Source organism: Sturnira hondurensis, unplaced genomic scaffold (assembly GCF_014824575.4).
Source record: "Sturnira hondurensis isolate 20B ecotype Veracruz unplaced genomic scaffold, ASM1482457v3 Scaffold0015596, whole genome shotgun sequence".
In the NCBI taxonomy this organism is placed as follows: domain Eukaryota; kingdom Metazoa; phylum Chordata; class Mammalia; order Chiroptera; family Phyllostomidae; genus Sturnira; species Sturnira hondurensis.
The window spans coordinates 25,336,211-25,364,019 of record NW_028088227.1 but is presented as its reverse complement, the minus strand read 5'-3'; the positions used below and the strand labels follow the sequence as shown (position 1 = coordinate 25,364,019).

The window sequence follows — 27,809 nt, the reverse complement described above, 5'->3', positions numbered from 1 at the left end:
AAAGAAAAATAAGCAGTCATGGACCAGAGGATTATCTTAATACGAGTTTAATACCGAGGCTGCTGTCAGTAACCACTACCAAGAGCAAACATTTTTTCTTGGGAGATACGGCTGAGTAAGAGAAACGCCCTGCAGTTCTCAGAACGGAACCCGCGAGTCTGCACACACCCTGGAAGAGAGGTGGCCTCTATTCGGATGGATGACGGCCTCTTTGGAATCCATCAGGGTGGGTCCAACTTCTCTAAACTGGACGAGGAACGGTTAATAAAGCCACATGACAGGGCCTGCAGGGGGAAATGATTTTGTGCACGACGCCAAATTCTGCTTCTGCTGTTACCATAAAAGCACTAAGGGGAAGAAGAAAAATAGGAAATGATTTCTCAGAGCGCTGGGTGCTTGAGGTTTTCCATTTCTGTTGAGTCGGCATTTGGCTTCATTTCCATGCTTAGGGCTACTAACAGTGAGAAGTCCGTGGGACCGCGCTACCGCAGGGAGATGCTGAGAAATGAGGACAAGATGAAGGGGCCCGGGTGCCTTAAGTCACTGGATTCCACAGCTGGCACAGGCTGTGGCCCTTACGTGAAACGACAGCCGCCTGGTCCTCGGACAGGTCCGGGGTTGGTGACTTCCTAGTCACTGCGTCCAAGTGAGCACACTTTTCTAGAGCGCCCCTGAGAGCGCCAGGACACCCCGGAAGAAGAGGCGACCACAGGGCTGTTCCAACGCAGGCACGAATTTTTCTTCCGGCCGCAGGCCCGGATGCTCAGGAGGACACCATGGACAGCTCTCCAGGCCCCGCCCTGCCCCTCGCCCGACTGGCCGCCGGGGGCGCCAGGGTCCTGACACCCCGCCCCATCTCACGGATCCTCGTCCGCCCGCCAAGCTCTTCCCCAGAGTCCTCCCTTAGCTCTGAGGGGCCCAGGCGCGCGGCCAGGGAGGACTCCCCTCCGTCTCCGGCACCTGCAGCGGCGGGACCTGCAGCTGCGGTCTGGAGACAGACCGCCCGCTGCGCTCCGAGCGGCCGGCACTCCACGGGTTTCAGTCCCGCAGGGCCCTCCGAGGGGGCGAAGGCGTCTCCTCCAACGCCCCGCCCCTTCCCGCGAGGGGCGGGCCTTCCGCCCCGGGCCGCGGTGCAATGCGGAAGAGATGGGCCTGCCGGAGCGGAAGTGACGCTCCCGACGGCGGCGGCTGCGGGAGGCGGAGGAGGAGCCCGAGGTAAAGGTGAGAGAGCCGGCGGGGGGCGGGCGCGGCCGCGGCCAGACCTACCGGCAGTCGAGCGAGCGGGCGGCCGCTTCCAGAGGTAGTGTCTGCGGCCTCAGCCGGGCGGAGCGGGGAGGGCGCCGCGGGCCGCCTGGAGCGCGGGCGGGCGGGCTGAAGAAGACGGTGGGGTGCGCCGCACCGCCGGGCGGCGGCTGTGGTGACAGCGGCTGTCAGCCGCCCGCGGGACTGGACCCTGGCGGTCCCAGCGTCGCGGACGCCCTGGGTTGCTCGGCGCCTCCGTCCGTCCCCTGGGGGAGCCGCTTTCCCAGGGGCCCCGGCCAGGCCCGGGTCCCGGGTCGTGACGCGGGTCAGGGCGGCGGGGGTCCTCTCCCTCCTCCCCACCCCGGCCTTTGCCCCCCGAAGGCCGCCTTCGGGTTCCCGAACGGGTTCCCTCTCCGCGCAGCGGCGACCCCGGGGAGGGGAGCGGGTGCACGCCTCCCTGCGAGATGCGCTCGGAGGTTCCGTGTGTAAGCACGCCGCGCCCGGGACGTGGAGCGGTCGATAAACCCCGTCTCGCTCGCCCGGGAGCCGGCAGCTCTGCCTCCCGCTCTCGGGGGAAACGAGGGGGCGACTGGCCTCCGGGAACGAACGGCTCGGCCCGCGAGCGCGGCTCCCCGCCCGCTCCCAGCCGCCGGGAGGCCCCGGACGCCGCGCGGCGCGGCAGCGGCGGGGTTCCCGGGGCCGCATCTGCTCTGCTCGCCCCCGCAGGGCCGCCCCCGCGCCAGGATGGCGTTCAGCAAGGGCTTCCGCGTCTACCACAAGCTGGACCCCCCGCCCTTCAGCGTCCTGGTGGAGACCCGGCACAAGGAGGAATGCCTGCTGTTCGAGTCCGGGGCCGTGGCCGTGCTCTGTGAGTCCCCGCCCCGCCCGGGGTCGCGCGCTTCTTTTCCTTCGATCAGCCCCGTTTTGTTTTCGACTTGCATCTTCTTTTCCTCTCGCTGTTGCAGGCTTTTGCCGGGGGTGGGGGTGCGGGGGGGGGCGGAGTTTGCTTTAATTAGTGGATCGTGCTGTTGCTTCTAAAAAAGTATTCTTTCAAAGAAATACTGCTGCCGTGTATATCACGTCCCATAGACGCATCAAATGGCCTGCTTCCCGTTTCTTCCCGTCGCGAACAGAATTTCGTGTAGGTCAGTCGTGGTAACGAGCTGTAAGACTGTTTAATCCTTTCGGAGCGTCGAGCGTCGTCTGGTGCGGACCTTGTGTTTTCCTTCAGAGGATTGTGAACCGTTGTTAAAATTTCAGGTGGAACGTGTGATTGGTTTCATAGCATTTAAAACTTATTTTCATAGTCTGTTTTAAAGAAAAGCACACTGCACCACAGACACACACACACACACACAAATAGTAGGTTAGTAATGGTTTGGGTTACTTTGTGGGGAAATACATGAAATTAAAAATAAAATGATGACTTGCAAGATTAAATTTTTTGTAATTGTAAGATGTCAGAGAAGTCCGATTTGGGGTTATTCGAAATGTGATTGTGTTTTTTAAAAGTGTTCTAGTGCTAACTGCTTTCTTTACTCTCTCCGTGTTTGCTGCTCTGGGCACACGGAGCAGCGGGGCTACGCGTGTTCTAGGAAACGAGTGTTCATAACGTGGGTGACACTCAGTGTGGACTTCCTCGCGCACATCGCTTTCTATACTTAAATAAACCAAAGTATGACATGCTATCAGTAATTTGCATAGCATATTTCTTCCAAATGACAAGTATAATTCTTAACTGATGAATTCTTAAAATATGCAGGGAAAATGTTTGATTTAGCATGTGAAATATTTTTCAGCTGCTTGTGTTTTTGCTGACATTACCCGATTTTCTTGTCTAAATTTTAAATGTTTCTGTAATTGTGGTTATTGGTAATGACAGGAAATCAGATTTTCAGCTACAAAGTATGCATTATGTATAGTTCTTAGGGTTTTGCTATACTTTACTCCGAGGTCAGGAAACCTAAGGGTAATAATACTTCCAAACCTCTAACAGACTTCTTTTATGCCAGAAAACATTTTTTTAAAAAATCCCTAAGCCATCCATTTTGGCATTAACATATATTTTAAGGAAAAAGAATATAAAACATACTTTCTTAACTATTCATTTATTTTACTTATTTCGTTAGATTTACACTATGTAATTAATTCTTTTTGGAGAAAAAAAGTTTGAGATTGCATCTCTCTAACGCTAGCATAAAAAGACGTGTAATCTCTCTGGAGTGCCGTCAGCTTTCCTGTTATAAACTTTACAGCAGCACTTAGAATATTAATGTTTAAGAGCTAAGAGACCTTTTTAAAGGTTGTTAGAGTCATAAAATTAATTGGCTGTTCCGTCTGGAATCGTGCCACGCCGGGCGCTGTACTGCGGAGTGTTCGTGTTCACAGCCTTGGTGAGTTTGAAGTGCCCGCCGTGTCCACGCGCCGTGCCTGGGTGGCGCCGAGCTGTCCTCCTGGTCTCCGGCAGTCCCAGCAGGAGGGACTCCTGTGTGGCTACCAGAAGGGACTCCTGACATGTTTTTGGTACTAAACGGAAGTATCACCCCAGTTCCCAGTAAGATTAAGTGCAAATCTCAGCTCTTCGTCAGGTAATTGGGCCTTGCCCTGTTGGCGCTAAGGGAGCTCTGCTGTTTCCTCACTGCTTCCTCGTTGCACCGTGCTTTTCCCGCCTTCACCATGCCGTTCCCTGTGACGCCCTCTTTCTGCAGGACGGCTAGAATGCTTCCTCAGGAGAACCTGCCCCACGCCCCACCCCCCGCCCACTCTTGGATCTTCCTGCCTTTCCTTTCTGTGGGACTTTGTCTGTCCCTGGCCCAACACTCTACATACTGGTCTTGTTGGTCTCCACATGCTTGTGTGCGGGTGTTTTTCTCGAAAGTCATTGGTGAAAGTGACCCTACCAGGCCTCGGGCTCTAGCTGCCCTGCTTTAACAAGTCAAAGTTTAAAAAATTAGACGTCTTGGACAGTGCCTATTGTTGAGGATTGGCAGTCACTGAATTATTTTGGCTTATGCCAGAAGTGCCATAAGATACCCAACATGAAGTCTTATCTTTTGTATTATTAGCACATATCAAAAAATGGGGTATAAGGGAAAAATACAATGAAGATAATCTCCGATCATGGATCCTCTTAGGACTGAGTGCCCATTCACACAGCCTCAGGACCATGTCTTTGGGTGGATGGGATCCTGTGCTTAAATCAGTCACGATGCTGTGACTTTATCATTATAATCACTGGGAAGGTTTTGTTTGTTTGTTTGTTTGTTTTTTACAAATACTGGGGCTGGGCTTCAGCCCCTGAGAGATTCCGATATAGTGAGGTTGGGATGATAATCTCTGAGCAAAGTATATAGGCCTTCCTATGGTAGGTAATGGGGCAATGTTAGCTCGCAGACGTTATTGGAAATAACCATGCTTCCAGAGTTACAATGCTGTTAGTGTTGTTATGGGGCCAGTAGTAAGTTTTCATGAACGCACAGCCTGATCCAGGTTTCGGCCCTCCCGCAGCCCTTGCCTGCAGCCCTTGTGTGGTGCTGCCATGCCCTGGGCCTGCGGGCAGGTGTCCATCTGGACACAGGCTCCTGCAGAAGAGGCCCTGCCGGGTCCTCTTCCATCCCTCCTGCCACTGCAGTGTTTCACTCACACTTGCGGGAGAAGTGGTTACGGAATAAGTGCACGGGGAAAGACTAACCTACACTAGACAACAGAGTTGACAACAATGCCCTGGCCTCTATCTGATTGGTTGCCTTTCGCAGGTACCCCGCTGAGGAACCTGGGTCGCAACCTGAGCATGCGCCCTGCGCAGGATTTGAACTTACGACTTGTTGGTTCACACGACAGTGCTCAGTCCACTGAGCCAACCAGCCAGGGCTGCACTGCCCTGTATTTGAAAGTAGATACCTTTTCTATAAAATTTATTTTCTATCTTTTTAAGAATTACTATTTGAGCTGCTGATAAAAAGGACATATATATTGTTTGGATTTATTTGTGAAAATACTAATGGAAATGGCTATAGCCACATCATGAAGGTCTTCCAATTAAAAGTGATGAGTGCTATTTATGTTTTGTATAAAAACTATTAACAATTCTAAAATTACTTTTAAGTAGAAAATAATTTTATTATTGATTTCTGTTACTGCATTTAGTTATTTAAAAACCCCTCTATTTTTATACTGTGCCCTTTTTTGGTGTTACTCCTTTAAAAAAATGATGAGTCCGTGTGGACCACAGACTCGATGCCTCCGCAGCAGGGTCAGCACGGCAGCAGCAGGTCGTCTGCACTGGATCTGCGCCTGGGTCAGCAACAGGTCGGCGAGTTTCGCGTGGCCTAGAGAAGACACTCACCAGGTTTCTGGGGGCTCCGCTGTTTTATCCACATACAGTTGTAGACAGGAAAAGGCCCGGTCACCAGTCAGACACAGGCATGCACTGAATTCACACGCAGTCTCACTTTTCAACCCATTTCCTGCCTTTTAATGATTAAATAATGAATAATTAAAGAGAAAGTCAGAACGCAGGAAATGGAAGATGATTTGGTTACTTATTTAAAGGACAAGGACGAAGGGCATGTAAGTTCCTCTTAAAACTGGAGCTTTTGCTCCCGAGGTGTCACGTGACAGGGATCACTTGCCTTTCTCTGGCAGGCGGTGAGATCATTTTCAGGCTTTCCAAGGACCGTGAGTTGAGTCAAATCCACACCCAAATTGTGCCCTTTAAGGCCACATCCCTTAACTCTAGCCCTGGGTTTTCTCTGGGTTGTTCATCTGAGTTTTTCTGCCCGGTTTTTCTTTTATTCTGGAAATATGAGCTGTGAAACTATAGGACAAGATTCTGGAGATCTTTGTCACAGAATCGTAAGTATCATCCTGCCTTTTCTGTGACACGACATACAGTAAAGGAGAAATAATAGTGAAATACTAGTGCCGTTTGCTGGCAGCCTTCCCTGCCAGTCACAGCCTTAAGCCAGGTTCCTAAGCTTCCCGGCCGCACAGGGTCTCCGGGGTCCACCGAGGTTTCTCACAGCGGCCTAGGCTGCAGCCCTGTGTATTACATAGGTCCAAACAGGAGACATTTCTGTCCTAGTACTTTAGTAGCTGTTGGAGAGATATGATGCAAAGGCAGTAAGTTGGACATAATCCGTTTCCTTTGCAAATAACCACAGTTATTTACTAATAGAATATGTGTGCCTGTTGAGGACAGCTTTTCAGCCTTGGAATCCTGTTGAACAGTGCCACCCTCATTTCCTGTTCCACGTCAATTTATCCCAGCAGCCACTGCAAACCCAGCCTCAGAAAAACCTTATGGCCCTGGCTGGCATAGCTCAGTGGATTGAGCACAGGCCTGCAAACCAGAGGATCGTGGTTTGATTCCCAGTCAGGGCACATGCCTGGGTTGGAGGCCAGTTCCCTGCAGGGGACTCACGAGAGGCAACCATACATTGATGTTTCTCTCCCTCTCTCCTTCCCCTCTAAAGGTAAATAAATAAATGAAATCTAAAAAAAAGAAAAAAAAAAGAAAGACCTTATGCCCACCAAGGGCTGCACTGCACTCTGATGTGGAGACTTGGAACACATCCGGCCCCTAGTTTGGACTGTGTCCAACACGTGTTGAGTGTCTCATGGTTCCTCCCATTTAAACACCCCACAGCTCTCCTGGGACTTTGTTGGCGTGTCCTGGAGCATCTCGGCGCACGGTGCAGGGGACGTGGCTCTAGCCCTGCTTTACTCCGTTTGATGCTGTGGTCACACGCGTGGCAGCTGAGGCTTGGAGAGATGAAGCAGCGGTTCCAACGGCAGTCTTACTGTTTGATTATCTCCGCTGTAATTGCTGTTTGTGCTGTTGTGAGGGTGGTGGTGGTGGTTTGGGGTGTGGGGCGTTGATGAACAGAAGGGGTGGCAGCGGGAGACCGAAGGTAAGAGTGGAGTCAACAGCACGTCCTGACGAGAGAGCTCCTAAACTTGCTGTGTTTTTGCCACGGCTCGGAAGGTGGTGGAGGGAGCCGCGGTTTGACTGGGGCCAAGTTAAAGGTCAGTTTCTAGAATTTGGGCCCACAGGTGTTGTGAGCGGTGGTAACAAGCAGTGTGCATAGTTGTTCCTTTTCATTTAATTGCCAAGTGCTGCCCATCCTGCCCATCGCCTTTAGATGAGTTGCAGTGTCCTATCACTTTTTAACCAGAATTTTCAAGTTGACAGATGTGACTTTATATAGTTGGCTTTTTCTGCACAGAAAAGATGAAATTTAGACTTGTATATCACTTTATGTGAGTGTCGCAAAAATTCATTTTGTTTTGTAAATAAAATTTGGAATGTTCATAATGAATAGAGATATCTTAAATGTCCACTTAAATGCCAACGCCCAGAAAGCAAACCCCCCCACCCCCCCAGTCGGAGGGACAGGACTGGCCTGAGAGAGCAGGCCAACCGGTGGTTCCCGGTGCTCTTGGTTTGACCACGGAACTTGGCTAGGAGGAAGTAAAGGTGAAGGCGAGATTTCTCCCACTGAACAGTGAAACTCCACTATGAGACTTTTTGTTACATGATTGAAGATCTGTCAGATCAGATGTTCTAAATTGTCCTATAAAATATTTTTTTTAAAAAATACAGCCCAGGACCATAACTGGATGTTTGCTTTTGACCATGACTGGTGTAACTGAATTTACCTTCCCACCTTAGAAGACAACAAACAAAATAGAGGAAAGTTTTCAGACGTGAAGCAATAGGCAGCCCGGGGATGAACCCAAGCGAAGCCTGGCAGTCTCCCAGAGTTGGGGACACAGAAGGGACCTTGGGGGAGCTCAGGCAGCTGGAACTCTCAAGGCACTGGAGAGGAGATAGCGGTGCAGAGAGCTGCAGAGATGTGTGGCGGGTTTTCCTGGAGACGTCGGCCAGGTGCTGACCAGCCCACGGTGTGTGGAAGCTGCCAGAGGCCGGGAGCGGACCACCAAAGGAGCCCGCAGCAAAATCCCCGGAGCTCACGAAGAGCAGGAAATACTTTGTGTCCTAACCACGCAGGATGATCGGTCTTGCAGCATTGGGGAACTGGGTTGACTGCTCAGAAGGGCACACGGGCTTCAGGGATGAGGCAGCGCAGCCCTCAACCAGGCGCTGCCCTCGTCCTGCCTGGCGTTGTAGAGCAAGACCCAGTGGCTCAAACTGTCTCCAGATAACTTCATCCAGCGCGAATGTAAGAATGTAAGAAAACTGAAGATACATGCGCACACGAGGTCTGTCGAGAAGTGTCCAGCCATGTAATACGAGAAACAGAACCATTAACTAAAGAAGATACAAGATACAAGAAACAGTGTACATGGGACAGTGACGCCTCAGCCCCTCCAAAGTAGGCCCCTGGGACCTCACACAGTCACCATCGGGTACCCTGTCATATTTTCCTGAATCTTATCGACAGTCTGAAACCTCTTCCCTTTCGAAGGTGATTTCAGTTTTCAGAAAAGCTGGAAGTCTCTGGGCATGAAATCTGGGCTGGAGGGGCCGGGCCACCTGGGTGATTTGATGTTTCGCCAGAAACCTCTGCATGGGACACAATGCACGAGCAGGCATGTTGTTAGGAAGAAGCTGCCAATCACCAGTTGCCCATAGCTACAGCCTTCTGAATCATCCAGGTAGTTCCCATGGATGAATGTCCGAGCTTAATGTAAAATTGGATGCAGATTCATTGCTTTACTTGCTCAGTCATTTTGAATGCAATGGCCACGGTTCACATGCTCACTCAGGGGCATCTACCACCCCCACTGACTAGTACTCCTTGGCTGCCAGGTTGCATTGATGTCATGCAAACTGTTTTCCTTATATTAGCAGTGGCTGGACTCTTGCTGGACAGACCTCATGTGTATCCAGTATTCAGCTCTGTAACATTCACAGTGTCTGGCATTCAGTTAGACATTACCATGCATGCCCTGGTTCAGTAGCTCAGTTGGTGAGGGCAGGGCTCCCCAACCGCCAGGCCATGGTTCGTGGGAGGGGCGGGTGAGCTTGCATTACCATCTGAGTTCCACCTGCTGTCTCCACCGCCCCCACCATGCCCCCTGTCCGTGGAAAAACTGTCTTCTAGGAAACTAGTCCCTGGTGCAAAAAAGGTGGGGGACCACCGGTAAGTACCGCCCTGATACACCAGGGTTGTGGGTTCCATCCTTAGGGCACATGCAGAAACCAATGTGAATGCCTAACCAGGTGGAATAGCAAATCAGTGATATTCTCTCTCTCTCTGAAATCAGTAAGTGAAAAGGTAGGCGACCATGCACGGCACGCAAAGAAGCAGGAAAATGCCACCACCAGCTGGGGGGAGGGGCTGCTTTTCCATCCAACCAGGAGCTCTCCCCCTTTGTCACAGAGGCGTGGAGAGAGCCCGTTTCTTCAGCCAGGTACCTGTCACGCCTGGCAGAGCATGCCTAGCGAGTGTGGACGCTCGTTTTGTTGAGGATTGCTGTCTTGCGTCATCAAGGCTGACAACAAAATTCAACTCATACTCGAGTTGTCTCAGTCAGACTCCACGTGCTCATGACCTTTAAAATGGGTTTTAACTGACTACAGTTTAAAGTCTTTTTATCAGCACCGTGTAATTTCTATTGCCCCTTCCCTTGCTCCTCTTTTCTTTCTATTTTAAATCACAAGATAACATGAGTTAAATACTGAGACAGGATTTGTCATAGCTTCAGTGAGGAACAGTGTATCTGAGTCTTTCCTCTTCTCTGCACTGAATGGATTCAGAGTTACGGGTCCTTTTGGGATGAAGGGGAAAGCCTCACAAGCTGCAGTTCGAGAAGACTGTGTGCTGATGGGGCCTCGAGGAGCCACGGGCAGGCTGTGGGCAGAGCTCCTGCTAACGTGCGTCCTTGCCCTGTCGGTGCTGACAGTCGCAGGAGCGCCGTGCAGCAGTGTCTCGTGTGCTCTGACGCCTGGACCGCAGTCAGGACGGTTGTCCCACCCGCCCAGAGTTACTGTGCACACAGAGAAGCAGGAAAAGACACCCTGACTGAGGAGGAAATTCACTCTGTAGAAACAGATGCTAAAGTTGGTACAGAGACATGACCACAGCTAGTATGAGTGTGCTCCATGTGTTCAAGTAGAGGGAAGAATAAGCGTGTTAGGGAGAGGCATGAAAAAACTGGAAAGACCCAAATTAAACTTGTACAGATGATAAGAACAATATCTGTAGTGCAAAAAAACACTGGTGGGGTCAGTAGAATAGATGCTGCAGAACACAGGATTGGTGACTTCGGAGACATACGGTAGAAACACAAAAACTCTGAAGCAAACAGTATCTGTGGATTGGGGACAAGTTCACGTGGCCCCATGTATACGAGTCATTTGGATACTCGAAGGAGGTGGTGGCGCAGGAAAATATTAGAAGAAGTAACAGCTGTCAATCTTCCAAATTCGATGAAGACTATGAACCCACAGATCCAAGAAGCCGAATGAGCCCAAGCAGAGGAAACATGAAGTGAACTACAAATACCCAAATACATAATCAAGTTGCTTCAAACCAGTGATACAGAAAAAACCTTAAAAACAGCCCAAGAAGTAAAAGATGTATGTAGAGAAGAAAGAACATGCAAATGAGGTAGACTTTTCTTCAGAAATGGTCCAAGCCAGGGGACATGCGGCAACACCCTGAAGTTCTGAAAGGAAGGAAAAAGAACTATCCATTTGGATTCTCTACTAGCCTCAGATGGAGACACTGTAAAGACTTTCTCAGTTATTCAAAAGCTGAAAAAATACGAGCCAGTTGTAATGGTTTCCAGTTTAAATAGTATTGCTTCTCTTGGTTTCTAGTGCCAACACTTGTTGGAGAGCGTGGCCTCTTCCTGGTCAGTCGGACATGTTAATTACTCCTTCAGTTCCGGTGGAAAGAATTTATGTGCGGTTTAAATTCCTGGCTGATTTTGAGATAAGTCAGAGAAAAGAAGCGATAGAAAACAAAATTGTTCTTACTACGTTATTGGCTTAAACATTAAGTATTTTTATATATTTTATGCTTATCAAAATGGCCTCTTCAATTTTTTATCATCTTCATAATACAACTTTTAATATATAAAGTATGTTTGCTTATATAAATTAGCTCTTAGCAGGAAATATTTATTATGGGTTGTGTTTTATTCTTTTCACTAGTAGACCACAGGATTGCTGCAGTCTGTTGGATACCTCGCTAAAGTACATTCAGACACAGCCTGCTAATATGCTGTGGAGCACACATGAGTGCAGGCAGGACGCATCTCCCAGTCACGTAAATGCTTGGATGGTTGTGCGTTAGTGCCCGTTAGCGGTCTGTCCTTGGTCAGCACCAGTCGTGTCCTTGGCCTATCGTTTAACAATTTCCCCGTTTTCTTGGAGAACAGGGTAGAAAGTCTAGTTATCAGATTGGTGGTGGCTCTTGCAGAGGTGTGTAGGACTGATTTAGAGCTGGGTAGAATAGCTATTTATTTTGGATGGCACAGTCCTGCTGTTTTTCAAACTGAGGTATGGGGTGAGAACCCACCAAATGTACAATTTGATGACCTGTTACAGTGAACATACCCACGCTCCCACTGCCAGGTTGAGACATAGAGCGTTACCGTGAGCCGTCCTGCAGATTTTCTCTGGTCCTCCGTGGCTGTCTCCACTGCGACCCACCAAGGTAATCACTGTTCTGACTGCTTTCTTCACAGATGAGTCCTATCCGGTTTTGAACTTGACTGAGGGGGAGTCATTCAGTCTGTGCCCTGCTGTGTCCTGCTGCTTCCACTCGGTGTCTGTGTGGAGGCTGTCCGTGGTGTGGCAGGTGGCAGTAGCTCACCCAGTGTCCGTGCTGCGTAGTGTTCCTTCGCAGGGCTATGCCAGGGTCTGCTCTGCTGACATTGGCTTTCTTTCCCGTGTTTCCTACTATGAGCGACACTGGCAGGAACATACTTGGACGCAAACGCCAGTGCGCATGTGTGCACATTTCTGTTGGGTGTATTTATAAGTCTGTTGCCTGGAACTTTCTTACCTTCGTTTTTCCTTTGGCTTACTTCCTGTTAATTCTTCAGGTTTTAGCTCACAAGTCACTTCTGCAGAAAAAATTTTAAAGGATTTTATTTATTTATTTTTAGACTGAGGGGAAGGGAGAAAGAGAGGGAAACGCCAGTGTGTGGTTGCCTCTCGTGCGCCCCCTACTGGGGACCTGGTCTACAACCCAGGCGTGTGCCCTGATTGGGAATCAAACCAGTGGCTTTTCAGTTCACAGGTTGGCACTCAGTCCATTGAGCGTACCGGCCAGGGCAAGACATTTTAATTTAGGTTGTTGCCGTCTATGGGCTGCTGTCACAGTCCTACCGCAAGCCCTCATTTTGCATTAGTGTGAGTGTAGCCTGTCTCCCTAACAAGGTATTGGGGCACTAACTTCTCATTGCTGTGTCCAGGTACATAGCAGGCATTCAGCAAATAAACACTTGTTACATGAATGAGTGAAGGGTTATTTTTGTTTTGACTTGTCACCAGGATTGAAATGTGTAGTTTAAGTGGGACATTACTTTGGATAGCTTAATTTCCTTCAGCTGGAATTTTAATTACTTAATTATACAAAGAAAACCTTTTCCTTGTTAAATAATTCTCCCCTTTGTTAATGATGAAATGGAAAGCGGCTTTCCTGCCGGCTAGTTCTGCAGTCTTGGGTGAGTCACTCACGCTCCAGCCTTTCCTTCTGAGTAGCTTGCACTGCTGGGTGGCTGGGCCCCTCCGCCCTAGGCTCTGGGCGTGCCCGAGGGCTGCTGGCAGGCAAACCCGCTGAGCACCAACTACGCATGTGTAACCACAGGCAAATTGTGAGTCCAGGACGCTGGAGCTCGGCTGTGAGTTGTTTCCGTATTCTCATTAACTTTCTCTTCTGCTTCAGCTGAAGAAAGACAGCCTGTTCCCCATCTGGAGGGTCTGAGTCACAGCAGACTTTGGACATTGGTTAGCAGGCTCTTCGCTGCGTAGCTTATCATTTAGTTTGAATTGCAATTCGTCAGAAGTTTGAGAAGTTTACATTTGAATTTCATAGTCAAAATACCATTTAAGTTAAAAACAAATGGCTTTTAAGTTATCTGATGGTCTTAGGTAGACAGTTAATTTTGTTCCCTCCTGTTCAAGTGGGGTGCGTGATGCAGGTGTGGCCACCACGTGCCAGTTACTGTGTGTTTCGGGAGCTTCCATGTTGGAGACAGAACTCATGACCATCAGGAAGCAGTGTGACTCTGTTCTCACCTGGATTTCTGTAGTCCGGTCCTAGGCCTCCCTACTCACCTTACGTTCTCACGTGAGAAGGACGGTGTAACGCAGCAGTGCTGAGTCACGCCGATTGTGTCATGTGACGGAGAGCTAGAGCAGTAGCCACTGCAGCGAACGTGGCGTCTGCCGCTCCAGTAGGTGACGGTATAGGATGTTCAACCTCAATCAAGAGCAACCGATGTGCTTATCCTCTTGAGTGTTTTCTGTTGTCTGTGAATAGATCATCTCTGTAGCCTCTATTTTCATTACTACCCTGTAGCCAAAATAGGAAGCAGAGGCTAGGCCTGCCTTCAATCATGAATTAGTTTAATTAAAATAAGTTGAGCCCTGGCTGGCGTAGCTCAGTGGATTGAGCGCGGGCCTGCGAACCAGACAATCGCAGTTCGATTCTCGGTCAGGGCACATGCCTGGGTTGCAGGCCGGTTCCTTGCAGGCTAACTACCAGCAGGGGATGCACAAAAGAAAACCATACATTGATGTTTCTCTCCCTCTCTCCTTCCCCTCTAAAGATAAATAAATAAATAGAATCTTAAAAAATAAAATAAAATAACTTGGAGCCCTGGCTGGTGTAGCTCAGTCAATTGAACACAGGCCTGCGAACCAGAAGATTGAGGTTCGATTCCCTGTCAGGGCGCATGCCTGGGTAGCAGGCCAGTTTCCAGCAGGGGATGCACCAAAACCAACCATACGTTGATATTTCTTTCCTTCTCTCCTTTCCTTCCCTTCTAAAGATACATAAATAAAAATTTTAAAAAATAACTTGGAAAGCATGCGCCATGCTAGACTGATGAATGAGTTAAGTTACCAGAAGTAAACTGTAGGATATCCCTACCTCATGGCTTTAGGTAGGTATAAATATTTCTTAATCTCTCCTGTGATGAGCAGAGGAGCTTATTTTTTTCCAAGGATAGTTTCAGCTTAGTAGATATTAAAGCTAAGTAATTGAGGATGAGTGTAAGGAAAAGGTTTACGACAGAGTACAGCAATATTGCCCCTTTCTGGGTCTCCGCTCTGGAGCTGCTGAGTCTCCCCATCCCCAGTCTATTCTGTCTGCAGGATTCCATGGCCGTATGATAATCCGGAGCAGGGCAGGCCATGGGGCTCTGCCATCCTGAGGCTCCGCCCCCCATGCTGCTCGCTTCCTGTTGTGGACCCACAAATGCTCATTGCGCTTTAGTTTGAAGTTTCACTCTGCGACCCTGCTCATATTTGTGCGGAGTAGGCAGAGGGCCTTCAGACGGCCTGCTCTGATGATGCAAGGACATGGTTAAAAACACAGCTGTACGTGTAGGTTTGGTATGTGAGACAGTTCTGTGTTCTCAGGAACTGCGTGTTCCAGTGGAGACTAAGGGAAGATTAAGGCCTGAGTGAAAGATGGTGTTGACATGGGAAGAAGACTTTTCCCCTGAAAGTAAGCTGTGGGGGGACTCAGGTCTGTTGGTCCCTGAGGTGTCCCTTCAGAATAGGGTTGTGCCTTCTTGGCAGACGCGTCTAATGGGAGCAAAGGTCCAGACCTCCTCGCCTTCACTGAGTGGCTGGTGGTCTTGATCCGCTCAGAGTTACTCCTGAGACCGAGTCTCCTTGTGCGTTCCTACCTACTTGTCCTTAGCAATCAGTGAGGAGTAAAAGGAAGGTTGCTTTTTCCTGGTGTCGTGTTTAACAACAGCAGTGTGAACAGGCGGAAAGAAGTGCAGCCATCCTTACAAAAAGCACTCTGTTCCCATCACTGGAAGCCAGCAGACGCCTTGAGAGGCGGCACTGGCAGGACTGTGGCCTGGGCGTCCTGGCTGTCACCACATATCGGGCCCCTGTTTCTGCTCCTCCTTTCACTGCGTCCCCCTGAGCTCGCCGCACACCCTGCCACAGGGTTAGAACTCACAGGGCTTGTTCACTGCACCACCACCCGCCTCCCCGAGAGCATCACCACGAGGGTCCCTGAGTCCCAGCAACAAGTGCATTCAGAGACTGCCCATGCTGAGGCCGAATGCCCCTCTTTGTGTTTTGTTTTAAAACAAACAATGTTTTTGCTGCACCTCTCAGTTTGGTTCTGTGTCAGATGAGTGCTGAGCAGCTGCACTGGGGCGCATTTCTGTGTGAGCCTGGTGCTGAGATGCGAAGGAAGGAGACGTAGTCACTAGGGCTGTGAGTACAGCAGGCCTGCGGTGCAACCGGAGAGGGCAGAGAGAGGGCCTTCCAGCCGGAGTGCCCGGGGACTGCAGGGAGGAAGTGGCATCTGCGTTGGGCATTGAAGGACTGGTAGGTTTGGAAAGGCAGCTGACGGGTGTTCCGGAGGTAGAGAACATGGCACGAAGGAGCCACGGGAAGGAGTGTGGGGTGGCCTGAGTGGACTCCCCACAAACGCTGCGTTTTCTCCGAAGGCAGTTAGTGAACTCGGTGACCTCTCTACTCCTGGTCCCTCACACCAGGTGCGAATAGCAGTCACCTGGCTCCCGAGGTTGCTGGGAACATTGAGTCCTGTATGGAAAAGACCTAACCCCGTGTCCGTTGCTGTCATCATCACCCCAGAAAGAATGTGCGGGTCCTTCCTCATTGATCACAGTAAAAATGACACACTGTTTTGAGCGGGAAGTCTCTGGCAGGGAAAATGGCATCTCACGTGTGCGTGGTTTGCCCCTCCCCCTTTCCATGAGCATGCAGAGTCTAAGAGCATGCACTTTATGTTGTGTGCTTTCCGTACGTGCCCTCCTGCTCCCGAGTCTCAGAGGTGACTCAGAGATGTAGATAGCCAGGCAGCGTGGCACTGGTTGGCCTGTTTATGTCTGGGGACAGTCTGAAAAACAGGTCCTTGGGTCCGAGAGGCGTGACCTAGTCACACCTTTGGAGCGCGATTAATGCAAAGGTAATTACTATGCATTATTAGAAGAAAGAACATATTTTGTTGTATGGTAATGTAAGTTACAGAGTAACTTTTTTGTTTTCTAAGGAAAGGTGGCAATTTAATATTAAAGATATTTGTATTTTTAGCTCTTGTACTAGCTGCTAGCATTTGAACCCAGCTGTCAATCGTTGCTGGAACTGACACAGCTAGTGGTATCAGCAGTGCTGCGTGAGTGACGGCGTCCGCTCACGCCCTGCATGCGCTCTGTCAGACTTGAGGATGGCCCTTGCTCTGGGAGGCTTGTTTTCTGTCGTCAGAGCTGTAATGTGTCTCCTAACATTTTAGGGGTGGACAACCCTTTATAAAAAAAATTTATGTTGTGATGTTTTATGTTCTTGTGGCTTGTCATTGAACTTAGGAGTGACAGTTCTATGAACGTACGGAATAATAATAATAAAAGAACTCTAGGAATGCAAAATGAAGTATACATCCCCATAGCCAATGGCCCAGTGAAAAGTTCCCCACGCCCTAATCTCACACAGTGTGGCTTCAGGAAGGTAAAGGCCTGCTCTTGGGGCCAAATGGTCCAGGGAATTGAGGAGGTATCAGCTAACAGAGCCGCTAAGTGGGTCATTCAGTCTCGGCCTGGGCTACCAACTAGCAGAGCACAGCGCATTGGGATGCAGGAGTGAGGTGGCTGGGCAGGAGGTATAAGGGTCGATGGTCTGAGAAGGTGAAACAGTCAGGGGAAGAGACGACCTGCAGACTGAGCAGAGCTTGGGGGCAAAGAAAACGCTCTCCGCAGCAGAGGACCGAGGAGTGGAGGCAGAGCAGTAGGCTGAGAAGAGGCACTCCTGTGGGAGGTCAAGGTGGGCAGGAAGTGGGCAGACCGCAAGGGAGTTCTCTGTGCTGTGTCCTGTGGACCGCAGCCAAGCACACTCCTCTGCCTATGCAGATGAGTGAGGATGGGAAGGAGCGAGGAGGGGCCCAGTCAGCAGGAAGGCGTTTGGGGTGGAACGGGCAATGGGGGCAGTGGAGAAGGAACGAACTGGGATGGGGAAGGGCAGAGTGAGCAACAGGACCGTACCTTTGTGGGTTCGTAGACTCTAGAGGGTATCATTTGTAATTATCTGTTGAGATACTGGCTGTGGTGTATTTTCTTTGGTTCTTTGTCAAATTTTTAGTGAGTGTATTTGCTAAGAACTAGGAAGATTTTTTGTTTAGAGTTTCAGAATTTGTGTTTTTTAAAAATGTATTTTATTGATTATGCTATTGCAGTTGTCCCATTCCCCCCCTTCATTCTCCTCCACCCTGCACACCCCTCCGACCCACATTCCCCCCTTAGTTCATGTCTATGTGTCTTGAGTTTTTTAGTGTTTACATTTCCCATACTATTCTCACCTTCCCCGTTTTCTACCTACCATCTGTGCTACTTATTCTCTGTACCCTTTCCCCCCTCTCTCCTCCTCCCACTGCCCCGTTGCTAACCCTCCATGTGATCTCCATTTCTGTGGTTCTGTTCCTGTTCTAGTTGTTTGCTTAGTTGGTTTTTGTTTTTGTTTTAGATGTGGTTGTTAATAATTGTGAGTTTGCTGTCATTGTACTATACGTGTTTTTTATCTTCTATTTCTTAGATGAGTCCCTTTAACATTTTATATAATAAGGGCTTGGTGATGATGAACTCCTTGAACTTGACCTTATCTGGGAAGCACTTTATCTGCCCTTCCATTCTAAATGAAAGTTTTGCTGGATAGAGCAATCTTGGATGTAGGTCCTTGCCTTTCATGACTTGGAATACTTCTTTCTAGCCCCTTCTTGCCTGTAAGGTCTCTTTTGAGAAATCAGCTGACAGTCTGATGGGAAGTCCTTTGTAAGTAATTGTCTCCTTATCTCTTGCTGCTTCTAGGATTCTCTCCTTTATTTTAATCCTTTGTAATGTAATTATGATGTGCCTTGGTGTGTTCCTCCTAGGGTCCAACTTCTTTGGGACTCTCTGAGCTTCCTGGACTTCCTGGACTTCCTGGAAGTCTATTTCCTTTGCCAGATTGGGGAAGTTGTCCTTTATTATTTGTTCAAATAACTTTTTCACTTGTTGCTCTTCCCCTCCCCCTCTGGTACCCCTATAATTCGGATGTTGGAACATTTAAAGATGTCCTGGAGGTTCCTAAGCCTCTTCTCATTTTTTTTTAAATTCTTGTTTCTTCATTCTTTTCTGTTTGGTTGTTTCTTCCTTCTGGTCCACTCTATTGATTTGAGTCCCAGTTTCTTTCCCATCACTATAGGTTCCCTGTGCATTTTCCTTCATTTCAGTTAGCGTAGCCTTCATTTTTTCATCTACTTTGCAACCAAATTCAACCAATTCTGTGAGCATCATGATCACCAGTGCTTTGAACTGTGCATCTGATAGGTTGGCTGTCTCTTGGTCACTTAGTTGTATTATTTCTGGAGCTTTGATTCTTCTGTTTTGGCCATTTTCTTGTCTTGGTGTGCCTGTTACATACTGAAGGGTGGAGCTATAGATGTTCACCAGGGTGGGACCACTCGGTGGTTGGGTTGTGACGCTGTATGTGGGGGCGGGGTCCGAGAGGGAACAATGGCGCCTGCTCTGCTCTCTCGGATTTCAGTCCCTTCTGTTGCTTCCCACAAGCAAACTGGGCCCTTCTGGGCTGGTTCCCCTGGTGGGTGGGTTTGTGTACATTCTAGGGCCCTGTGAGTCTCTCCAACGAACTCTTCTGTGAGGCTGGGAGTCTCTCCCTGCACATCAGTCCCCCACAGGTGTTTTCAATGGGTGTTTGGAGGCTTCATTTCCCAGTGCTGGGACCCTGGCTTACGCAGTCTATCTTGCTCCCCAGTTATATGCGTGTGAATGTGGGACCGCCGCTTGGTCAGCCAGCTGCCTTGCACACAGTGCTTCGCTTCACACTCACCCCCTCACTAGGTCTACCCATTGCCACCCCACACCCAGGGTCTTCTAACCACTGCCTGGGCGCCCAGGGTCTGCCCGCTTCTGTCTCGCACGCCCGGGGTGCCTTGTGCGCCTGGTGTCACCGCTTCTTATGCCACGACCCCTGTCTGCTTGGCCACCTGACTCCGCCCTGCCTGCTGGTCAGAATGAATGTGTTTATTTCAGCTGCTTGGCTGCCTGACTTCCATACAGTTCAATTTTCTGTCAATTCCGGTTGTTATTTTGTTTCTAAATTTTTGTTGTCCTCATTTTGGTTGTGCAAGGCGACACAATGTGTCTACCTATGCTTCTATCTTGGTCGGAAGTCTGTGTTTTTTATTTCTTAATAAAACCACCTCAACAGGGTACCCTAGGGAAATTACTCTGTGGGTTATATTTATTAGAAAGATAAACATTAATATTACTGCGGAAGAAATAAGTCAAGATTTCCTGTTTCTGCGGTAAACCTGTGTAGTCACTAGCTTTTACTCTTTAAGCATCTGGTCAGTCTTCTGTGTGTCAGGCCCTAGCCTAAGTGTTGGGAACGCAAGGGCAACTGGGATGGGGGTTCTGCCTTCCAGGGGCAGGCTGGCTGATGGGAAAGACAGGTGACAAGACATAGAAACATTTCGCTAATGTGAAGAGGGAGCTCTGTGAAAGAACTGCACTGGGGAAGTAAAGGGAGCCTTCTAGAAAGTAACCTTCTGTCTGTGCTTTTATCAAGTGAATAGAATTGTGTCAAGGGGCAAAGGTGGGGCAGAGCCTCACAGGCTGAAGGCTAGGTTTCTGTGCAGGGTGCAGAGACTTAAAAGCGAGTGTTTGGGCAACAGTGAGTTTGTGTGACTGCAGTCCAGGATACAAGGGGTTGCAGGGGGCTGGGTGGGGTGATGAAAAACAAAACAGAAAGAGTATGCTGAGGCCAGATTCTGAGATTCCTTGTTAAGGCCTTGATGCCAGCCTATGAGAGAGATCATAGCAGAGTGGGCCTGGCAGTGAGAACAGTCCAACAGATCAGTGGGAGAGAATGCAACTTCAAAAACAACCCTCCAAAACATGAATAAAATTAAAGGTAGTAGCGCTTCATACCAGCTGGATTTGTAGACAGTGGTGGAGCATTGGTTAGCTCTTTGGGAAGAACAATTAAGTGACTAGTTTGAGAAAGCATGCATTACATGTGTTAATAACATCAGATTTAGATTTAGGAATTTTTGGTTAAAACTCTGGCTTATAGCTTAATAGAATTTGATTTTTCAGGTCATATTTCTTACCCTAAAACTTTTTGTAGCTGCTGCAGAAAAAGAGGCGATCAAGGGCACCTACTCCAAAGTGCTGGATGCGTACGGACTCCTGGGTGTCCTGCGGTTGAATCTTGGTGAGTTTATTATGCGACGTTATTTACGTGTTTGTATTTCCGTATCGTAATTCTAAGGATTTGAAAGAGACTATACATAATGCCGCACTCCATGTCTGAGCTGGAAGTGTGGTGGCATGTTTAAGCCCCGAGTAAGCTAATCTTGGGACGATGTCCCTAGACCAAAAAGGTGTGCCTCACGCTCCCGCTCTTGCGGTCATGAGCTCCTGAGGCTGTGGCCCGCGGGAGCTCTGAGCTCAGCGCAGCCCCGGCAGGGCGGCACGGGCACCCGCCTGTCCTTCGCCCCTTTGCCTCAGTGCCTTTGGGAAACAACGTCTGGAGAAGCACGTGATTTTCCTGGTTTGTAGTGGGAAGGACGTCTGGTTTGCATTTGGAAGGGAGCAGTTTGAGTCTGTCTCTGCCACTTAGTGTCACCATGGGCAGCAGAGGGACCTCTGGATTACCAGTTGGATTGCTGGAGTGTGGCCCAAGGACCGGCGCCGCCCCGTGAACGGCTCTGTTACTGGCCTGTGATGAGGGGGAGCCCACACTGCCCAGCCAGCTGGCACGTGGCTTCCTTCGCCGATAAAGTCGGGCTGTGGGGAAGGTCAGCGAAACTGAACAGTGACTGTGGTGAGGTGGTGGTTTCCGTTCTGGAAGAGGCACCTTATCTCGTCGTGAGCCCTGACAGCCTGGGGACCCTCCCCTGCGGAGCACAGGTCCATGAAGTGGGATTTGCCACTTGCCGAGAATCTGCCACGTGCTGAGGTGCTGGCCTAATGTGGTCGTAGGCGGTCCTCCTGGCCCAGGGACACTTGCCCGTGCTCCATGGCACAGGAGTGTCTCTCTTGGGGGTTGTGTAACCACATGGTGTTGTGGGGCCATGCCTCGGGGCCACACCTGACTCCAGCAAAGCCTGCATTCACACACGCCGCTGCCGTCTTCCACCTCGTGCTGATTTCATGGGATCTTGTAGAAAATGTCTGTGACAGTTTTCGTAGGCGAAGTTGCTTTATAAATTGTTACCAGGGACTCTTTGCCCTTATATCAGCAGCAGCTCACATTTTATAGTATTTTTCAACCTGACCGGTGGCCGAGAACCCCCACATTCTCGACCTTATCTGAACTTCCAGCCGATCATAGCGGTGAGGCAGGGGAGGGAGCACAGGTCTTTACTGGGTAACTTCGTATGCCCTTGGGTTATGTAGGGGGAACAGGTTCAGAAATATGAGATCGTTCTGTTAATGTTTAAATGCTTCGTTACTCTAAGTGCATTTAAACAGGGGTTTCTTCTACTTTTGCCAAAATCTAGTTGCGAACATAAACACGACGTGGTAAGTGTAAAATAACCAGGACGTCAGATTTAAAATGCCAGAGACGAGAGAAGACAGCTGGAGGAAACTCTGAGTAGCTTGAGAAACACTGGAACGTTTCGTCCACGTAACTAAATCTTTGGCTTTTGCAGGTGATACCATGTTGCACTATCTGGTCCTGGTCACTGGGTGTATGTCTGTTGGAAAAATTCAAGAGTCTGAAGTTTTCCGAGTTACTTCCACTGAATTTTTATCACTACGAATTGACTCTTCAGATGAGGATCGCATTTCAGAAGTGCGGAAAGTTTTGAATTCAGGCAACTTTTACTTCGCGTGGTCTGCGTCTGGAGTCAGTTTGGACCTGAGTCTCTGTGCGCACCGCAGCATGCAGGAGCGCGCCACCGACAACAGGTTTTTCTGGTGAGTCCCAGCGGCGCACTTCCCTTGGCGTCGCGGCGCGGCGGACTGGGACACGGTGCGTCCGGCAGTTATTTCCAGAGAGAGCAGGGCGTGGCGGTTGAGCACGCCGACGCTCTTCCCTGCCCGGGCCTCAGCGGAGCAGAGCAGGCGTCCGCCGGTCACTTTATGGAGTCGTCGTGTGACATGAAACCCATTTGCTCTGCTTGACCTCAGCTGACCTTCTGTTTCAGAAATATACTTAAAATCTTTATTTTAAAATTAGCAGTGGGTTAGTTGTAACAGAATTGCTACTCACATGTCCTCCTCTTAGCCGTGAGATCTGTCTCTGACAGCATTGCCTTTCTAAGCCAACTTCCCCTGATTATTTTTAATGTCAGTTCTAAGCAGATGATCTTGGTTCAGCAGCCTGTGCTGGAACAGTGTGCTGGGCTGCAGATTCGCACTGTCCGAAAGGAGGCTTAGGCCCTGGCTGGTGCAGCTCAGTGGGTTGAGCACGGGCCTGTGAAGTAAGGGGTCGCTGGTTTGGTCCCCAGTCAGGGCACATGCCTGGGTTGCGGGCCGGGTCCCCAGTGGGGGACACATGAGAGGCAGCCGCAATGGATGTTTCTCTCCCTCTCTTTCTCTTCCCCTTCCCCCTCTCTAAAAATAAATAAATAAATATTAAAAAAGAAAGAAATTAGACTTAGGTGGTAGCACTGCACTGTAGCCCCTGATTACACACAGCAGGCTGGGTATCAGCACCCATGCACACAGCAGACAGGCCACACCCGGCCCATGCCCTGTAGTTAGACCGGCCTCACCGGAGCAGGCCCACTCTGCGGTGCAGTGTTCCTCTCCCCCACAGGCGGCACCAGTGCCGTCGTCTTCCTCCCAGCAGCATGCACGAGGCCTTCTCCTTCTGGCTCTGTGCATTGTCCGGCCAACATCCAGGACTCTGCTCTGGGCCTCCTCAGCAGTTCTGACCAGAGGGCTTCCTTCCTGCACGGGCCGTTCCCTGCATTCCCACCGCTGCCTGGCGGGTCCTCGGTAACACACTCGGGTTGGACCCTTTTGCCCTGGGTGTCAGAGGCTCAAAGTCAGCCACCACCCCGGGAGAGAAGCTAGCTTCAGAGCAGCAGCCGGGTCCCCTTGTCGCCCACGTGGAAGTGTCTTGGCGCAGAGCAGTGCCACAGGGGGTGAAGGAGGGCAGGGTGGAGGCAGAGACTCGGAGCCCACCCAGCCAAGGCAGAGGTGGTGGGGGGGTCAGAGGAGGGGAAGAGTCCTGGTGCTCTGGCCAGCCCTGCGTTTCTCCCGCCAACTGGACGTTGAAGCCCCGAAGGAGGTGGAGAAAGGGGTTGCAGCTGGGCTGGGGCGGCTGTCCTTCCTCCCCCGCTCACCCTCCCCCGGCCTCCTCAGAGGGATACGGAAGACTTTTTTACCCTCACCCAAGGTCATGCTCACTGATGTTAGAGGGGAAGGGGGAAAAACACCGATACGAGAGACATCTATGGGTCGCCTCTTTGTACACACCCCAACCAGGGACCGAACCTGCAACCTAATCATGTTCCGTGACCGGGGACGAACCCAAGACGTTTTGCTAATGTGGAATGATGCCCAACCCACTGGGCCACACAGGCCAGAGCTGAGACAGAAAACTTCCTTCCATGACTACAAGTCCACGCAGGTGCGGGTGCATTGATCAGCAATCAAGCACATTTGTTAGGCTTAATCAGTAGGAATAATTCACTTACCTTTTCACTCAGTGAAGGGTAACTTAGAGCACAGAGTGAAGGGACTCACCCCCCAGAGACCGGGCGAACAAAGGGAAGCATAAACACCAAGGTGAGTTTGCTCATCTTACACTTCGTACAGTGTTGCTGAGGGTTGGCATTCTCGAGCTTCACTTTGCGTAGAAAGACAAAAGCCTTAGGAATTCATGTTTGTCACACAGACCCTCGCAGCTCAATAGCAGTTATTTTCCAGGATGCAGCCAGGGCAGTTTTGTAGCCAGAGATCGACACCTCCCTGTCATAAAAGCCAGGTCGTGTCACTCTGCTGGGGAGCGTAAGCTGCTGCTTTCTCAGTTGTTTCCAAGTTTAAACAGAGTTAAACCAGCAACACGTTCACTGCAGAGAGAACCGAAAACTGACGGTGGAGGGAGAGACTGCCTGAGGGAATGCGGAGGGCCCCACACTCTGCCCCAGTGGGCACAGCAGGTCTCTTCTTCCCCTGCTGTGAAGTGGTCCTCCTTGGGCTGTCTGGGTACATGGAGTCACACTCACCCTGAGCTTTGCCTTGGCCAGTGTAGGTGACAGTAAAGCAGGAACTTTGCATCACATTCTAAAAATAGGTAATGGTCATCAGAGGTGCAGTTTATTCTAGTGGATTCCACACTAATTCACACCCAGGGCGCGCTTACAAGGTGGCGAGGAGGGCGGTGTGGCAGGTGCACCGGAGCCGCACTCGGCCAGCGCCTGCATTGTCGCCCTGCAGCACGAGCCCCGGGGAGGGAGAGCTGGGCCCTGGGGCCCGAGCGGAACTGCTAGGTGTTCTTGACCATGATGACCCTGAGCTTCAGGGGGGTGGGTAAGATCCCAGGTCTGGACACATACAGGAGGTGACCAATTGCTGTTTCTCTCTCTCTCTCTCTCTAAAAGCAATGGGGAAAAGATAGTGTGCTTAGGTGGGGATAAAAAAGCAACAACAATAGCAAAAAACCAGTAGTCTCTAGCCTGCCTGGCTGTTTAAATTTAAATGAATTAAAATAGAGCCTTATTTTTTTTAAAAAATAGAGCCTTATGAAAGTCAGGCCTTGGAAGTAGAGCTTTGTAAGGTAGGATGGGGATATATGTATGAAACCCTTTTTGGAAAAGCCAGGTTGTAAACACACTGTCTAAAAAGGCGAGAGCGATGGCGCATGGATACTGACAACACGAAAATGTGCTGCTTCTCTATGGCCCGCGGGTCCCGTGCACAGGGGTCTCGGCTCACAGCCTGACCTCCTGATGCCTCCCCCAGCGCAGACCGACGAATCGACTTCATGCCGGTACCTTTCAATGTGACAGCATGAACCTAGTGTTCTCACAGCGCGCAGCACCGTTTCAAAGCTTGCGCGACGCTGTCTGAGACTCAGTGAGCTAATGCAGCTCCTTCTTTTGCTGTTAGGAATCAGTCTTTGCACTTGCACCTCAAGCACTACGGTGTGAGCTGCGCAGACTGGCTGCTGCGCCTCATGTGTGGGGGAGTGGAGATCCGGACCATCTATGCCGCCCACAAGCAGGCCAAGGCCTGCCTCATCTCCAGGCTGAGCTGCGAGCGGGCCGGGACCAGGTTCAATGTCCGCGGGACCAATGATGATGGTCACGTTGCCAACTTTGTGGAGACAGAGCAGGTGCGTAGTGTTTTATTTTGCTGAATTCAAGCATGGGATGCGAGGTGCAGAAAGTGATGGAGTAATAGGCTTTGAATTGATTCTGAGGTCATTTTTGACAGGCGTATGGTCATTTTCTGTTTTTTCCCAGCTACATGTTGGCGTTCAGAAGGGCCACGATAAAACAAACTAATTAGGTCTGGCTCTTCCAATAAGAAGGGGGATTTTCACTCATCACCGTGGCATGGGAGTGCCTATGTTTCAGTATGGAGTTAAAAATTCTCATTTATAGAGTAGACAACTTAGGAAAAGTTGTTTTCTGTGAAGTCAATCCTAACTCTTACGTGTAGCTATATGTACCACCTAAAAATAAAAGTTGTGATAGTTTTGGCTGTGAAACTATATAACTGTAAATGTAATCTGTGCCTCCAGCCCAACTCCAATTTTCAAATTAATTCTAAAAATATAAAAAAAACTTAATAAAAATTATGTGGAAATTGGAAGGTATGTGTATAAAATTTTGAAATTTAAAAGGAACTCTTTTTTAAACATTGTGATTCTTACGTTATTTTTTAAATGTTTTCCTGGTTAATACAGGGTGAGGCAAAAGTAGGTTCGTAGTTGTGAGATGCAAGAGTTTGTTCTTGTATTATTATTTACTATTTATTATATTACTTTCCACATAGGTTTCCACGTAAACCTAAGTTTGCCACACCTTGTACGTATAGGAGAGTTGTCACTGACTGAAAGAATCACACTCAGTCAGTAGCCTGTCTTGGGTATTTTGTTAGGATGATGTGTGTGCGAGGGCTGGGTCCTAAGACGTCACGGAGCACACCGTGTGTTGGTGGGTCCGCCCTCCGGCGCAGACGAGCAGCGCGGCTGTGGGAGCCCTTCTCCCCACACTGTGTGTGTCCTTCTCCCCACAGGTTGTGTACCTGGATGACTCCGTCTCTTCCTTCATACAAATCCGGGGCTCCGTCCCCTTGTTCTGGGAGCAGCCAGGGCTGCAGGTAGGTGCCTGATACTGTCTTTGTTTCCTCCTGAAAATTTCCATTTGTTCTACGTTTTCAGGATTGTTCTTAGTTCGCCAGATAGTTCTATTGCTCAGCACAATAGTATTAGCTAGATTCATAAATGAGTAGCTAAGTACAGAATTCCTAGGATTTATCTTGGATATTTTTTCCTGCAACTTTCTTGTTCTTTTAAATACCTATAGAAATTCGGCTGCTGTGTTTAGTATTAAAGTTTTGGTGTTTGCATAGTACATTGCTTTTCAGAGTGCTTCCATATTCGCTATCTCTGTATCTAACCGCTTTGTTTCTGTAGGCGGAAAAGCATAGTGGTTACAACAAAGCTTTTGAAATCAGACTTCTCAGTTTGGATTCTCACTCTGCTACTGCTGCTGTGTGGTCTCGGCAAGCGATTTAACTTTTCGGGTTCTGAGCCTTCTCCCTGCAAAGGGAGTAGTCGTGGTGGTGGTGCCTGCTTCTTGGGGCTGCTGCGGGCATGTGGTGGGAAGTCCAAAGCCTGGCGCACGGGCTCAGCGTGGCGTGCAAGTTCGCCAGTGTGGCGTGCAAGTTCGCTGCCGCGGCTGTCAGTGATGGATCTGCTGACGTCTCACTTCGTAGTTTGTAGGGATCTGTCATCCTGAGTATGTTCTCTGGCTTGCTCTCTGGGTTTTTAAAGCTTTCCGTTGTTGATGTAAATGTCGAAGTACAAGATTTTTTTTATATCCTCACCTGAAGATATTTTTTCATTGCTTTTAGAGAGAGAGGAAGGGGGAGAGAGAGAGGGAAACATCAATGTGAGAGAGAAACATTGGTTGCCTTCTAATATGTACCCCAACTGGGTATCAGACCCACAACCTGTGTATGTGCCCAGACCAGGAATCGAACCCGTGACCTTTCAGTCTGTGGGATGCCATTCCAACTCACTGAGCCACAGTGACCAGTGCATAAGATTTTTAATGTAACATCATAATATTGGATTGTCCATAATAGTGCAATTTTGCATTTTATTTTTATTAAAAAAAAACTTTGGTCCCTAAAGTGTAAGTCACACTCATTTTCGGCATCTAATATATACTCTTTGGTAACTTCTGTGC

At 49.5% G+C, this 27,809-nt stretch overlaps 1 protein-coding gene across 1 annotated transcript in view; it reads left to right on the top strand.

The window, feature by feature from the left end:
- The first annotated feature begins 342 nt into the window (after positions 1-342).
- The window catches only part of SYNJ1 (synaptojanin 1), a 77,607-nt gene continuing 50,140 nt past the window's right edge, over positions 343-27,809 (top strand). Inside the window, exons 1-6 of the mRNA XM_037065275.1 lie at positions 343-1,221; positions 1,969-2,110; positions 20,555-20,641; positions 22,086-22,353; positions 25,498-25,723; positions 26,632-26,715. Coding sequence (XP_036921170.1) covers positions 1,987-2,110; positions 20,555-20,641; positions 22,086-22,353; positions 25,498-25,723; positions 26,632-26,715 — 789 coding nt within the window. The 5' untranslated portion in view covers positions 343-1,221; positions 1,969-1,986. The remainder of the gene's footprint in view (positions 1,222-1,968; positions 2,111-20,554; positions 20,642-22,085; positions 22,354-25,497; positions 25,724-26,631; positions 26,716-27,809) is intronic.